This window comes from Apis dorsata, unplaced genomic scaffold, assembly GCF_000469605.1.
Source record: "Apis dorsata unplaced genomic scaffold, Apis dorsata 1.3 scaffold_97, whole genome shotgun sequence".
In the NCBI taxonomy this organism is placed as follows: domain Eukaryota; kingdom Metazoa; phylum Arthropoda; class Insecta; order Hymenoptera; family Apidae; genus Apis; species Apis dorsata.
In genome coordinates this window covers 597,085-610,372 of record NW_006263395.1, presented here as the reverse complement: position 1 = coordinate 610,372, position 13,288 = coordinate 597,085, and the positions used below count along the sequence as shown (strand labels likewise).

At 21.0% G+C, this 13,288-nt stretch overlaps 4 protein-coding genes across 23 annotated transcripts in view; 2 read left to right on the top strand and 2 right to left on the bottom strand.

Moving 5' to 3' along the window:
• LOC102675545 (BTB/POZ domain-containing protein 6) overlaps positions 1–714 on the bottom strand; it is a 5,458-nt gene extending 4,744 nt beyond the window's left edge. Inside the window, exon 1 of the mRNA XM_006612005.2 lies at positions 431–714. Within this exon, the coding sequence (XP_006612068.1) occupies positions 431–527 (97 nt within the window). The 5' untranslated portion in view covers positions 528–714. The remainder of the gene's footprint in view (positions 1–430) is intronic.
• Positions 1–3,624, top strand: part of LOC102675683 (transcription factor IIIB 90 kDa subunit) — a 13,027-nt gene extending 9,403 nt beyond the window's left edge. For both annotated transcript variants that reach the window (XM_006612007.2, XM_006612006.2), the window contains exons 6-15: positions 1,059–1,208; positions 1,434–1,527; positions 1,607–1,739; positions 1,838–1,934; positions 2,084–2,239; positions 2,345–2,430; positions 2,509–2,746; positions 2,839–3,013; positions 3,106–3,287; positions 3,382–3,624. In XM_006612007.2, the coding sequence (XP_006612070.1) occupies positions 1,059–1,208; positions 1,434–1,527; positions 1,607–1,739; positions 1,838–1,934; positions 2,084–2,239; positions 2,345–2,430; positions 2,509–2,746; positions 2,839–3,013; positions 3,106–3,287; positions 3,382–3,515 (1,445 nt within the window). In that variant the 3' untranslated portion in view covers positions 3,516–3,624. The remainder of the gene's footprint in view (positions 1–1,058; positions 1,209–1,433; positions 1,528–1,606; positions 1,740–1,837; positions 1,935–2,083; positions 2,240–2,344; positions 2,431–2,508; positions 2,747–2,838; positions 3,014–3,105; positions 3,288–3,381) is intronic.
• Positions 3,625–4,619: 995 nt separating this feature from the next.
• Positions 4,620–6,933, top strand: LOC102675307 (COP9 signalosome complex subunit 5). Of its 2 annotated transcripts, none has more exons than XM_006612004.2 (5): positions 4,620–4,637; positions 5,498–5,656; positions 5,781–6,015; positions 6,094–6,288; positions 6,367–6,933. In XM_006612004.2, the coding sequence occupies exons 2-5, from the start codon at positions 5,505–5,507 to the stop codon at positions 6,817–6,819; spliced, it is 1,035 nt and encodes a 344-aa protein (XP_006612067.1). In that variant the 5' UTR covers positions 4,620–4,637; positions 5,498–5,504; the 3' UTR covers positions 6,820–6,933. The 2 variants fall into 2 exon arrangements, with proteins under 2 accessions (XP_006612067.1, XP_006612066.1); XM_006612003.2 differs by lacking the exon at positions 4,620–4,637 and adding an exon at positions 4,882–5,020.
• A 1,861-nt stretch (positions 6,934–8,794) lies between these two features.
• Positions 8,795–13,288, bottom strand: part of LOC102674204 (AP-1 complex subunit gamma-1) — an 8,388-nt gene continuing 3,894 nt past the window's right edge. For 16 of the 18 annotated variants that reach the window (XM_006611994.2, XM_006611996.2, XM_006611997.2 and 13 more), the window contains 10 exons: positions 13,086–13,103; positions 11,862–12,272; positions 11,556–11,786; positions 11,260–11,481; positions 11,013–11,140; positions 10,663–10,909; positions 10,185–10,446; positions 9,945–10,105; positions 9,787–9,879; positions 8,795–9,697 (listed from right to left, as the gene is read on the bottom strand). In XM_006611994.2, coding sequence (XP_006612057.1) covers positions 9,596–9,697; positions 9,787–9,879; positions 9,945–10,105; positions 10,185–10,446; positions 10,663–10,909; positions 11,013–11,140; positions 11,260–11,481; positions 11,556–11,786; positions 11,862–12,272; positions 13,086–13,103 — 1,875 coding nt within the window. In that variant the 3' untranslated portion in view covers positions 8,795–9,595. The remainder of the gene's footprint in view (positions 9,698–9,786; positions 9,880–9,944; positions 10,106–10,184; positions 10,447–10,662; positions 10,910–11,012; positions 11,141–11,259; positions 11,482–11,555; positions 11,787–11,861; positions 12,273–13,085; positions 13,104–13,288) is intronic. The other 2 variants (XM_006612000.2, XM_006611999.2) reach the window with 1 other exon arrangement.

Here is a 13,288-nt window from a genome sequence, read left to right as displayed (position 1 = left end):
TATAAAAAATAATTAAAATTTATTTTATAAAAAATATAAATATTTATATATATATATATATATATATCATAAAATTTCATGTATTTTATTGTTATGTTAATTTATAAAATATATTTATATATACTTTATGTAATATTTACAATATCTAATTACATTAATTAAAATTATTTTTAATGAATATATTTTCAAATCAAGTATACTTATTTCAAATTAAATACATTGTTAAAACATTATTAAATATTATCATATATACTGAAGTATAAACATTGCGCAAAACATCAATGTTTTCTAAAAAAAATTAAAATACGTAATTTTAAATAACTAATTTTTTATTTATTTATATTTATATCATTTAATCTAATAAATGTATAGATAGTATTTAAAATGCATATTATGTTTTTGTATATTTATATCTATAATTATCTCTCACCATTTAACCATGGATTAGTCTGTTTGACTGTGACGTTGTCTTGGAAGCGTTTCATCGGCTTCGTTGATATTTTCGAGTAAAGATTTGACATGGCCATTGTCACTTTTTAAACTTGATGCCCGTTTTTTCTTAAATTACACAGAACGATTTTGGATTTCAGTTATATGGGCACCATGTCAGACGGGCGCTGGTTAGATAGTTCTGTACTTCGGTCGATAGGCAACTTAGGGCACGCGCGTCCATATATCGGGTGTTTCTCAAAAACGCAAATTTCGATCTGCGCAGTTATATATGTATGTACATTTGACAGACAGTGTTCACTTATAATTTAATATATGAATATTTAATATACATCTTATTATAATAAATTTAAAATAAAAATTATATGTTATCTTATATTTTATATTTTTTATCATCTTACTCTTTTTATTTAGATAAAAGTAAAACATAATAATATTATATTTATTATGTTAAAATTTAAACAAAATTAATATGATATATAACATAATATTATATACATTGTATTTTAATAAAAGTAAAAAATTTATATTTTAATATAATTTTATATATTTTTTAAATTGTTAAATTTTTAAATTTTTTATATTTTTGATATTTTTTCCCTTTATAGATCCATGTTTATATATTATGAGATTTGCAAACAAGTTGGAGTTTGGTGAAAAAACTCATGAAGTATCGATGACAGCTTTACGAATAGTCCAAAGAATGAAAAGAGATAGTATTCATAGTGGACGAAGACCATCAGGATTATGTGGCGCTGGTATTAAAAAATTTAATTTTTTCATAGTTTAAATTTTTTTTAATATTCATATAAATATTTATATTTTAATTTAATTCATTTTTTAAATTTTACATATAATTTTTATATAAACATTAATGTAAAATACTAAAAATAATACCGTATCATTAAATTAATTAAAAAAAAATCAAATTACGAAATTAAATTAAATCTTATAATAAATTAAATAAATTAATTTTTAATTAGCTTTACTAATGGCTGCTCGATTACACGAGTTTAATAGATCACCTACGGATATTATAAAAATTGTAAAAGTCCATGAATCAACATTACGTAAGAGGTAAAAAATATTCAAATAAATTTATTCTTAAATAAATTTAAAATTAATAACTATTTTTTTTATATGTTAAAATTTATAGACTTATAGAATTTGGTGATACACCTTCGAGCGCATTGACTCTTGAAGAATTCATGACGGTTGATTTGGAAGAGGAACAAGATCCTCCAGCTTTTAAAATAGCACGAAAAAAAGATAGAGAACGATTACAAAGAGTATAAATATTTTTATTTTATAGTACAATATATATATATAATATTAATATAATATATATATATATATAATTTTTTCTAATTTTATTTTTATTTTTTAGTTAGAAAATATAGACACAGAGATAAATGAATTGCAAGCTGAAATTGATAAACAGTTGGAAGATCATAGATTAGGAAAAGCAAGAAAACGAAAAGATGGTAATTGTAATAATAATTTAAAAATCAATTATAATTTGTTAAATATTTTTTTAGAAGAATAAAAATTTTGTTGTTAATTACTTTTTGATTATAAATAAATTATAATAAATATAATTAATTATAAATAATAATAAAATATTAATTTTCAGCTGCTGTTATAGAAAAAGAAGATACTGATAGATTTATAAGAGAAAGTAATTTAGATGTAATTAAAAATTACGTTGAGAACGATATAGATGATCCTGATAATGAAATTCAAAATTCTGAATTAAATAATGCAAATAATCGATTAATTATTGGTCTCGGTAAGAATTCAATTAATTTTAGAAGAATGAAACAGAAAAATAAAAATATTTAATAAATTTCGATTATGTTAAATGTCATATTTAATAAAATTTATAATATTAAAGGTCCAAATATTGCTTCTATGGGATTAATATCAGCAAATAATCGAGAAAATGAAACGAAAGACTCAATAGACATAAATTTTGAAAATGTAAATAAAATTAATTCTATTAAAATAATTATTATTAACATTATTAATATTTATTAACATTTATTATTTCTATTTTAGAATTCTGGAGAAATTGACGTCGCTGATTTAGATGATGAAGAATTAGATAGTTATATTATGTCTGAAAAAGAAGCGCAATTTAAACATAACTTATGGAATAAAGTTAATGCTGAATATTTAATTCAGCAAAAAGAAAGAGAAGAAAAACGGCAAAAAGAAAAAGAAGAAGGTAAACCTGAGAAGAAACGACGGCGAACTACTAAACGTAATAAGAGTCAAGCTCCTGCAAATACTGCAGGTATAATATTATTAATATTATTAATCATAAATTTAATTATATTAATAGTTTAATTTTTTGTTAATTGTTAAAATTTTTTTTAATATTATTAGGAGAAGCAATTGAAAAAATGTTACAAGAAAAAAAAATATCATCAAAAATTAATTATGAAGTATTAAAAAGTTTAAATGTGAATTTAAATACTTCAACTAAAGAGCAACAAAAAATTGAAGAACCAATTCAACCATCAAAAATAGAAATAAATAATACAGCAAGTTCTAGTAAAATGTTAATATAATATTTTTAATGTTAATTTTTTTTTTTTAGAAGAAATATTAATTAATTATATTTATGCTTGTCTTTTTTTTATTTTTATATAGATCTAATGTTTCTATTTCAATGAAAATTCAAGATAAGTCAATTACATCAATAACAAAGAAATTTCATTTAGTTAAACCACAGATTCAACAAACAAAAAAAGAAGAAATACAAACATCTGATGACATAGAAATTAGTGACATAACAGAATCTACTCTTTCAAGAATGAATGCTTGTGATATAGGTAAATTATTAGTTTTGATCAAAATTTTTTTTAAATTTAAATTTTATTTTGTTTAATTAATTATTATTCTATTTTATATTTATAAAATACATAGATGAAACAGATGATTATGTTGATGAGGATATTGAAGCTGATCCTACAGAAATGACTGTTGGAGAAATGCTTGGACAACATGGATCAGAAAATGAGAATGACTTTGGATATGGTTATGATGAAGAAGATTACTAATTATTTATAATATTGTACTTATTTATTTAATTATTTAATTAATACTTATTAAAACTCAGTAAAAAGACTGCTGTAAAATTATGTACAAATAAAGCATTTATTATTGTTTCTTCTTTTTTTTCTTTAAATATATACTTTAAATATATAATTTTTTTTTATATATATAATTTATTTATAATTTAATTTTATTTAATTTTTCAATTTTAAATTTGAGTTACGATATTACAATGTTTTAGAATTATTATAGTTTAATTTATTTCATTTCTTAAATCTCTTCATTTTGAAAAGCATTCTGAATAAAATTTATATAAAATATATATAGAAATATAAAAATATAAAAATACAAAATATAATTATTAACATTTATTACATTTTTTATATCATGAAAATTATTTTTTTTTAATTAAAATGTATTGTTGTCTAAATTAAAAAGTTTTGAAAAAGAAATTGTGAAATGTATTGATGTATTCAATTTATTCCTCATTTTGATTATAATTATACATATATCATAATCAAAATTCAACAATTATAGACAAAAAAAGCAAAAGAGTAATAAAAGAAGTAAAAAAGTAATAGTAAAAGAAGAACGGAGATATTATAAAAATATTTAAATCAGAGTGTCGCAAATAAAACATAAAGGAAATGAAACTAAGATAGAGATAGAGTATCTAATTGATTGTTAGCACTATCTTAAATTCTAAAGATATTTTTTTCAAAAACAAGATAAGATAGAATAAAAAACTTTCTGGAGTGAAAGTTTTAGAACATATACTATTTTTGAAAATATATTTTTGGTATTTAAGAGATTGAGCTAATAATCAATTCTTATACTTCTTATGTTTTTTTCTTCTATTAATTTTTGTTCTTTTTTTATACGTTTCATTTGCGGCATTCTGAAGATGGCGCTGATTTCAATATTTTTATGCTATCTCTATTCTTTTTCCATTACTCGTTATTCTCTTTGCTCTTCTTATCTACTCTGCAAAATTGAAAGTTGAAATTATTTTTAAAATTTACTCATCAAATGTTATCAAAAGTTACAAAAATAAGTAAAACATTGTGTGTCCTCTAAAACAAAACTTAAATTATTATAAGAATAAATTACGAGATTTAAAATAGGCTGTAAATAAATACAACATATATTTTTTATAAAATATTTATTTCTATGATATACTAATTAGTCCATGATATTTCATTCAAATTAGTATTTCTGTTTATAACGTTTCATGATATTATATATACAATTCTACAGATTCGTGTTATTATATTATTTATGCTTTATGTTAATTATTACTTTTATATTAATTATTACCAATTTAAAAGTTTTAATTTGCATAAAACATGTAATTTGTTTTGAAAAAATAATAAATAATCAAAATTGTATTGATAGATGGCGTTAATAATGCAATGCATTAAAGACCAAAGTAACAGTCTATCATTATATTATAAATGTTGTTCAATTGGAAACAATCATAAGAAATACTAATTCAAAGTGTTGAATAAAAGTATGATTTTAGATCTTATTTTATATGTATATATTTTATGTTAAATGATTTGATAAAAATTTATAAATACAATTCAAATAATATATATATATATATATATATATATATATATATATTTATTTATTTATTATATATACACATATATAATATACATTTACAAAATAAGTTCTTAAATATTAAATTATGTGATATCAGTTTATATCAGTTTTATTTAGTAATATGACAGTTAATTATTTTTCAAATTTTTATTTATAAAATATTGAACATTTAACATAATTAATTAATTTTTTTTTATAGTTAACAATTCATATTATTATTATCAATTATAATATTGATCTTATTTAAATATTCTTCATCTAAGTTATAAAAATCAACATATGATGATATTAAATTACAATAAAATTAAATAATCAATATATAATAAATTAAATTATAATATTTTTATCTATTTTAAAATTTTTAAAACTTTGAATATAGATTGAATATGGCAAGCACTTCTTCTGATCAAAGCACTATTGCCAAAAAGACATGGGAAATGTCAAATAATATTGAAACAATCAGCACGGTTGATGAAATTTATAGATATGATCGAAAAGAACAACAAGATATATTAGCAGCAAAACCATGGGAAAAAGAGTATGTTATTTTTTATGTAATTATAAACTTTTAAATTAAGATATTTTATTTTAGATATTTTATATATTATTAAAACATATTTTCTTTGTTCTTTCTTTTAAACATATATTTAATTATGTTTCAGTCCTCATTTTTTTAAAGATATAAAAATTTCTGCATTAGCATTATTAAAAATGGTTATGCATGCTCGTTCTGGAGGAACTTTAGAAGTAATGGGTCTTTTGCTTGGAAAAGTTGCAGCAAATACAATGATTGTTATGGATTCTTTTGCATTACCTGTAGAAGGCACGGAAACAAGAGTTAATGCACAAGCACAGGCATATGAATATATGACAGCATATATAGAAGCAGCTAAACAAGTATTTTTTTATCATTACAAATATAATTATTAAGAAAAATTTTTATTTATAATAAAATGTTTACTTTTAATAAATAAGGTTGGAAGGCAAGAAAATGCTATTGGATGGTATCATAGTCATCCTGGTTATGGATGCTGGTTATCAGGTATTGATGTATCTACACAAATGCTTAATCAAAATTTTCAAGAACCATTTGTTGCTATTGTAATTGATCCTGTAAGAACAATATCTGCTGGTAAAGTTTGTTTGGGTGCATTTAGAACTTATCCAAAGGTAAATATATATTTGTTAAGATATAGAATATATATAAAGAAATAATAAATAATAACAATATTTATTTAATATAAAAAGGGATATAAACCAGCAAATGAAGAGCCATCTGAGTATCAAACAATTCCTTTAAATAAAATTGAAGATTTTGGTGTTCACTGTAAACAATACTATTCTTTAGAAGTTTCTTATTTTAAATCATCATTAGATAGAAGATTACTAGATTCTTTGTGGAATAAGTATTGGGTGAATACATTAAGTTCTTCTAGTCTTTTAACAAATGCTGATTATACTACTGGACAAATATTTGATTTATCAGATAAACTTGAACAATCAGAAGTTGCACTTGGAAGAGGATTTATTTTAGGTGGAACAGATCCCCATGATCGCAGCACTGTAGAAAAATTAATGAAAGCAACAAGAGATAGTTGTAAAACTACTATTGAAATTATTCACGGATTAATGGCACAAATAATCAAAGATAGATTATTCAATCAAGTTGGGTGTAATCCTATTGAATCTCAACAACAATAAATTATATATGAAGCATAATAATTAAAAATAATTATAATAATAAGATTGATCATAATAATTTAAAATTAATACGTAAAATGTATTTATAATATAACACTTTTAATTAAATTATAATAAAAAAAAAAATAAATTATCTTTTTATTATAATATATGTGTATATAATATTTTTTCTTAATATCTATATTGAAATTATTATTGCATAAAATGATTATTAAAAAATTATAAAATTTTAAAATTTAAAATTTAAAAATAAATAAGAGAAATGCATAAGCATTAATACAATATTTTCAAAGAATAATGGAATAAAAATACATTTTATTTTCACACCTTGAATCTCTAGAAAGTATATATACAGAATCTTTATCATTATTCAATATCCTCACAGTTGATTTATATATATTTATATTTATAAAACTAATATAATATTGAGAACAAGTAGGCAGAGTACACCCCACTGAAGGGCTGACACTGTGTCATAAACTTTAAGACAAGGCCACTCAGAAACACACCCACCTGTTCTAGAATTATACATCGCATTCATAGCGCACAACATATAAGGGACGGAGCTAAAATGCATACAGTTATACTGATAATATATTTACTAATATGTTCTGATAATTATGCTTTAAAAAAAATTTAGGAAGAAAAATAGTAAGATAAAAGAATTTATCAACTTAATCATTCAAAATATTAGATTATTTATAATACTAGAATTAATCGCGCTTAAAATCTATATATTCATATAATTCTATTACAATAAGATAAATTAAATACAATTAAGTACAACTGTCTTGTAATTTCATTTACATAAAATCTTGAAAAAGATAAATATTTGCAAGTAAAGATGCTATTGCTATTTTTTACACAATTTATTGTGTATCGTTTCGCATAATTTAAACGCACATTCATTGTTAAATATTTGTTTCATATAGGAAGAAATAACATGTATAAAAAGATATGAATTTTAGTTTCAAAGATTAATTCAAAATTTTCAATTCATTCATATAATTTTCAAATTCATTAAATTAATAAAAATTTAAATTTTTAACTTTTTAAAAAATTAAAACATTTTCTTACATTTTTTTTATATATTTAAATAAATTCTATAATAAAAAGGAATGTAAAAATATTTCTTTACATCATAATTTTTCCTAAATTTTTTGTTAGAAATATATAAATTTACATATTCTTAAAATAATATGTTACGAAACAAAATATAGCATATAAGTCATAATTTTGTTTTAGATTTTTATGCATAATGTTTTTTAATAATAATTTTTAATATAAATAAATATTTTTTAGTGAAATATATTTTTTCACAGTATAAAAACTTATATATATTACATTATAAAATTCTTGTAATAATTTTCGGATGATATAATTTTTAATATTCGATTTTCAAATAAATTGTGATTTGAATTCATATTTAGAGAAAATTCTTCTTTCATACGAATTTAATTTTTTGTATAAAAAAAAAAATTGATAATAATTTTAAGTAATTTCGTAAATATATATTTAAAAAATAAATTGACAACCAGAATTCAGCCCTCCAATAATGTCATATACTCCAAATACATTCAAAACAGTATAAACACCACCCATAACATTGTAAATATGGGATATAGCAAACGTACCCGCTACATGTATATGTATTTATGTGTAATTCCTTTTTTATCTAAAAAATTTTTCGTGAAAGAAGCAGTGCTTCTCTACTAATTATTGACATGATAATGTATGTAATAAAGAATCTCATTTTACATTCCTCATAATAAGAATTTAATTATTTCTATTCTATTCTCACTGCAATTATTTAATTATTTACAAGGCAATTGCATCCATTTATTATTTATAAATATAGTAGAAAAGATCAATTATTATAACGAGATTTGTATGTTTGTCGTTGATAATTGGGCAGCAATATTTTTAATGACAAACATCTTTTATCTGCATTGTTGATTAATTTTAATAATTTCTGTTATGTATGTTTTTTGTTTGAATTATCCTATATGAAAAATTATACGCTAAATCAGAAGCTATACGATCATAAATTCAATAAATCAAATAACAGTGTTGCATGTAATATTGTTTTATCTATCTAATATTTAATTAGAAAAAATATTTACACATTTCACAATACATGCAGCATAGTACAAGAGAAATTTTACATTCCTTTCTTTCCCTGTTGAAATTTAATTATTTCAATGTAATGATAAATTTTACTAATTTTTAAAGATTTCAAAATGAATATACATCATACCATCTGCTCACTAAGCATCTTTTTTAATCAATTACAAGTCTATTTATTTATTTTATAATATAGATAACTATTTATTTTATTAACAATATTTGTTTAAAGAATACTAAAAATTGTTATTTATTATATAAATTTTCAATTATTTAAAAGAAATTTTATTTACCATTATATCCAATATGACATTAAATTAAAACAATTTTTACATAAACTTATTTACAAAAATTATACTTATAAAAAGCTATATATATATTTAAATTTCCTACAAACATAAAATCTAGCTTGTGAGCAGATGAAAAACTTACAGATTCATATTAAAGAAAAAAAATTAAATTTATAATAATTTGATTTTTATCAAATCCATGTCCAATAAATTATTAGATTAATCAATCAGTTTTTGTCAAACATATCCTTTTACCAATATATTTTTGTTTTATCCAATGAAGAAATAAAATTCAGTCCATTTAAGATTCAATTACTTATTTAGACAGGTATATGTACAATTGTCTTCTTTAATATATCTTGTCACTGTGATATTAATGAAGGAAAATTATTCACTTCTGTTTGTTCCAAAACTGGTCCTGTTGGTCCAGTATACGATATACGTAATCTCATTCTTAAAGGTACCTGTATTAGAAAAATACAAAAATAATTAAAAAGAAAGGAAAAAACATTTATAAAATTATCTTTTATGTAATATTGTTACAAAAACATACTTTGTTGATATTCGTAACTTTTAATACTTGAGTAACTTGTCCAGAAGGAGGAATGACTGTGCTTGATGGTGATAACATTTGTAGTTGGAATGTCTAAATAATAAAATATAAAAAGTAACATTTTCTTAGATAAAGATAATACAAATAGTGATTGTTACCTTAGGAACTGCTGCTTGAAATAAAAAATCCGTTAATATTGCACTTCCAGAATTTTGAGCTGACATATTAATAATTAATAAATCAGCAATATCTGGAGATCTTTCTAATCTAAAGATTATTTTAAGTCCTGCTTTATCCAATACAATCATAGTAAGAGTATCTAAGTTTCAAAATAAAATAAAATGTTTACATTATAATATAAATAGTATGAAATAAATAATTTATTATATTAAACAAACCATTTTGAACTGATGATGAATTAAGCAAACCATCTACTAAAAAATTGCTTGTATTAGTGGGATTAAATATTTGCGATGACGTTTGTGTCTGTGGCAGTGTAGATGTAGATGTAGATGTGGGTACATTTAAATCCAAACTACCAAGAAGATCCAAGAGATCATTATTGTTTACTATAGTTGTTGAATTAGCAGATGTATTTTTATTTGATACTGAAGGTGTCATTCCTAAGTCAGTAGTTCCAAGCAAATCTAGAAGGGCACTCTAAAATATAAAAAAATATTAAACTTTATTGTAAAAATATGACATTGATTATTAGTAATACATAAAAAATGTTAATAACTTTTTATTAATTATATTAATTAATAAATAATATTAATTATGTTAAGAAAATTGATAATAATAAATTATATTTTATTACAAGTTATTTAATTTAAATTCAATTAAAGTATTATTATAAAATGTTTAATATAAACTTACTGAATCGGATGATGGACTACTTGCTTCTAAAACTGAAGATTTTTCTTCTTCTAGTTCTGGTTCACCATTTACCATACCAATAATTCCATTAGCTTGTGGTCTTGCAGTTTCCATAGGAGGCATTCTTTCAAGTAATGCAGGTCGTAAATGATCGTATTTTCTGAATAATTGTGAAAATTCAATACCTCGTTGTTGTAATTCTATATGTAAATTACTTCCAAATGTATCAATTATTTGACGAATTTTTCTGAAATATAAATAAAAAAATACAAGCAACTACACGAGAAAAAAATCTAAATATAAAAATAATATCATAAATAATCCTAATTAATTATTTTAATAATACTTACTCATTGCCTTTCTGAAATCTTGTGCTAAGTTTTGTAAGAGACAATAAAGTATATTGTTTTGTAACGACTGTGTTTTGTGGATTCCATAATAACCTTTGATAAACATCAATAACTTCATCTTCTGTTAACTAAAAAATAATAACAGAAAAAAGAAATTATATATTATAAATATATTATTATATATTATAATATATAATATTGTAAAGTCAGAATAAATGAACACATAATGTTTAATAAATGAACATACATTAACAGGAGCGTCTATATCTTCTAATGGTGGCCCATATAATAATAAATCACCATATTCACCAATACACCATGTTGCTACTTGAGCCAAAGGTTGTTTATCAGATGTATCTTTTTCTAATGCTCTCCATAATGCACTAACAGCATAACTTTGTTGTGATTGTGTTTCTGAAATTAATTGAATAGTGCATGCTACCACATCATCTCTAACATAATTACCAGCCTAAAAAAACAAAAAAATTATAATATCAAAGATTAAAAATATAATTAAATATAATTATGAAATAAATTTCTTACAGCAACAAGAACTTTGAATAGTGTTTCAAGATGCCAACGTTTATTTGGAGCAAATCTTTCTGCAGACATTACTATATTACTACTACATTGAGCTTTAAATTCTGGATCAGCACGTTCCAAGAAAAGTAATAATTCTTTCATCATATTTCTAATATTGTTTGAATTTACAAGTGCAAAACTAAGCTCCATTGCTCGTTTTCTAATTGATACATCAGGATCTTTTAGACATTCCTAAAAAATAAAAAATGAAAATAAATTTAATTTAATATGATAAAAATGTGAAATTATAAAATAATATAACATTACCAAAATTGTTGAGCGATGTCTCTGTACTGCACTTGTATCTACATAAACTGTTTTTAATAATGTATTCAAAGCAACATATCGGATATTTTTATCATTATTTAATAAAAATCGACCTAATATATTCACTGCTAATACTCTGAGTCCACTTTCAGACTTTATATCCATAATGGATAATACAGTTTCATATAGAATTGTATTTCCAACATTTTTACTAGTTTCTGTATTGGTTGCAACTTGTGCAAGTATATCATTCATTGCTTCAGATGCATCAATATCGTTACGCCCTAAGATTCGAAGTAGACGTAATATCTTTACTTGAAGAAAAGGATCAGATACTCCAGATACATCATGTTCTGGAGAATATCCTGCTAGTATCAAATTCTTTAAAATCCGCACAAGATTTGGCACAATCTGAAATAATAATTTTATTTTTATTAAATAATATTTATATATTTTTATTAATATAATTTTAGATAAAGAAAATTTAGCATAACAATTTATAAACACATAATAATAAATAATCGTAATAAAGTGATATTTATTATTTTCGTTAAAATTTGTCAAATAAAATGCAACTTGTTAAATATAATATTTAATAAAATATAAAAATAAAAATATATTGATATTTAAAAAACAAATAAATGCTACTATATAAATATGACGTATATTATTGAAATAATATAAATATGTTATTTATATACATAAATATATTTTTATATTTATAATATAATTAAAAAAATTTTTAATAAAATTATGTTCTATATAAAAATATATTTTATATTTTATTTGCTCACAATACTGTAATGTAATATAAGAAAGAAATTAAGCATCAAAAAATATAAAACATATTATTAATGTTATTATTTTTACAGCTAAATCATTGTGACTATTCAATATTAATTTTAAAAAAATATTTAAATTTTATTTTTAAAAACTTAATTAATACTAGATTTATTCATTGTATTAAAATAATAATGAGAAACATAAAAATAGATAAGAAAATATTATAATAATATTATAATCTCAAATACATGCATATTTTTATATTTCATATCTATTATTAAAAAAATAGTTAATATAAATAATGAAGAATTTAATAAAATAAATGATAAGCTATAGCAATAAAATGATAAGCTAAAATATAAGAATGGAATTCACAATAAGCATAAAAAATATAAAATAGCATGCAAAAAAATATGGAAAATGTTCTCGTATGCTTTTTACCTCTCGATGGCCGCATTCCTGAGAAAGATAAAACCATACTTATATTATGAATATAATTATGAACAAATAGTATATTAAAAAATTACACTTATTTAAAATTATTAATTATTTAAATATATTTATTAATCATATATTTAACATTATACATAAAACATTTGGATTTTATTAATATTAAATATATAATATTAATATTTTGTTTTATT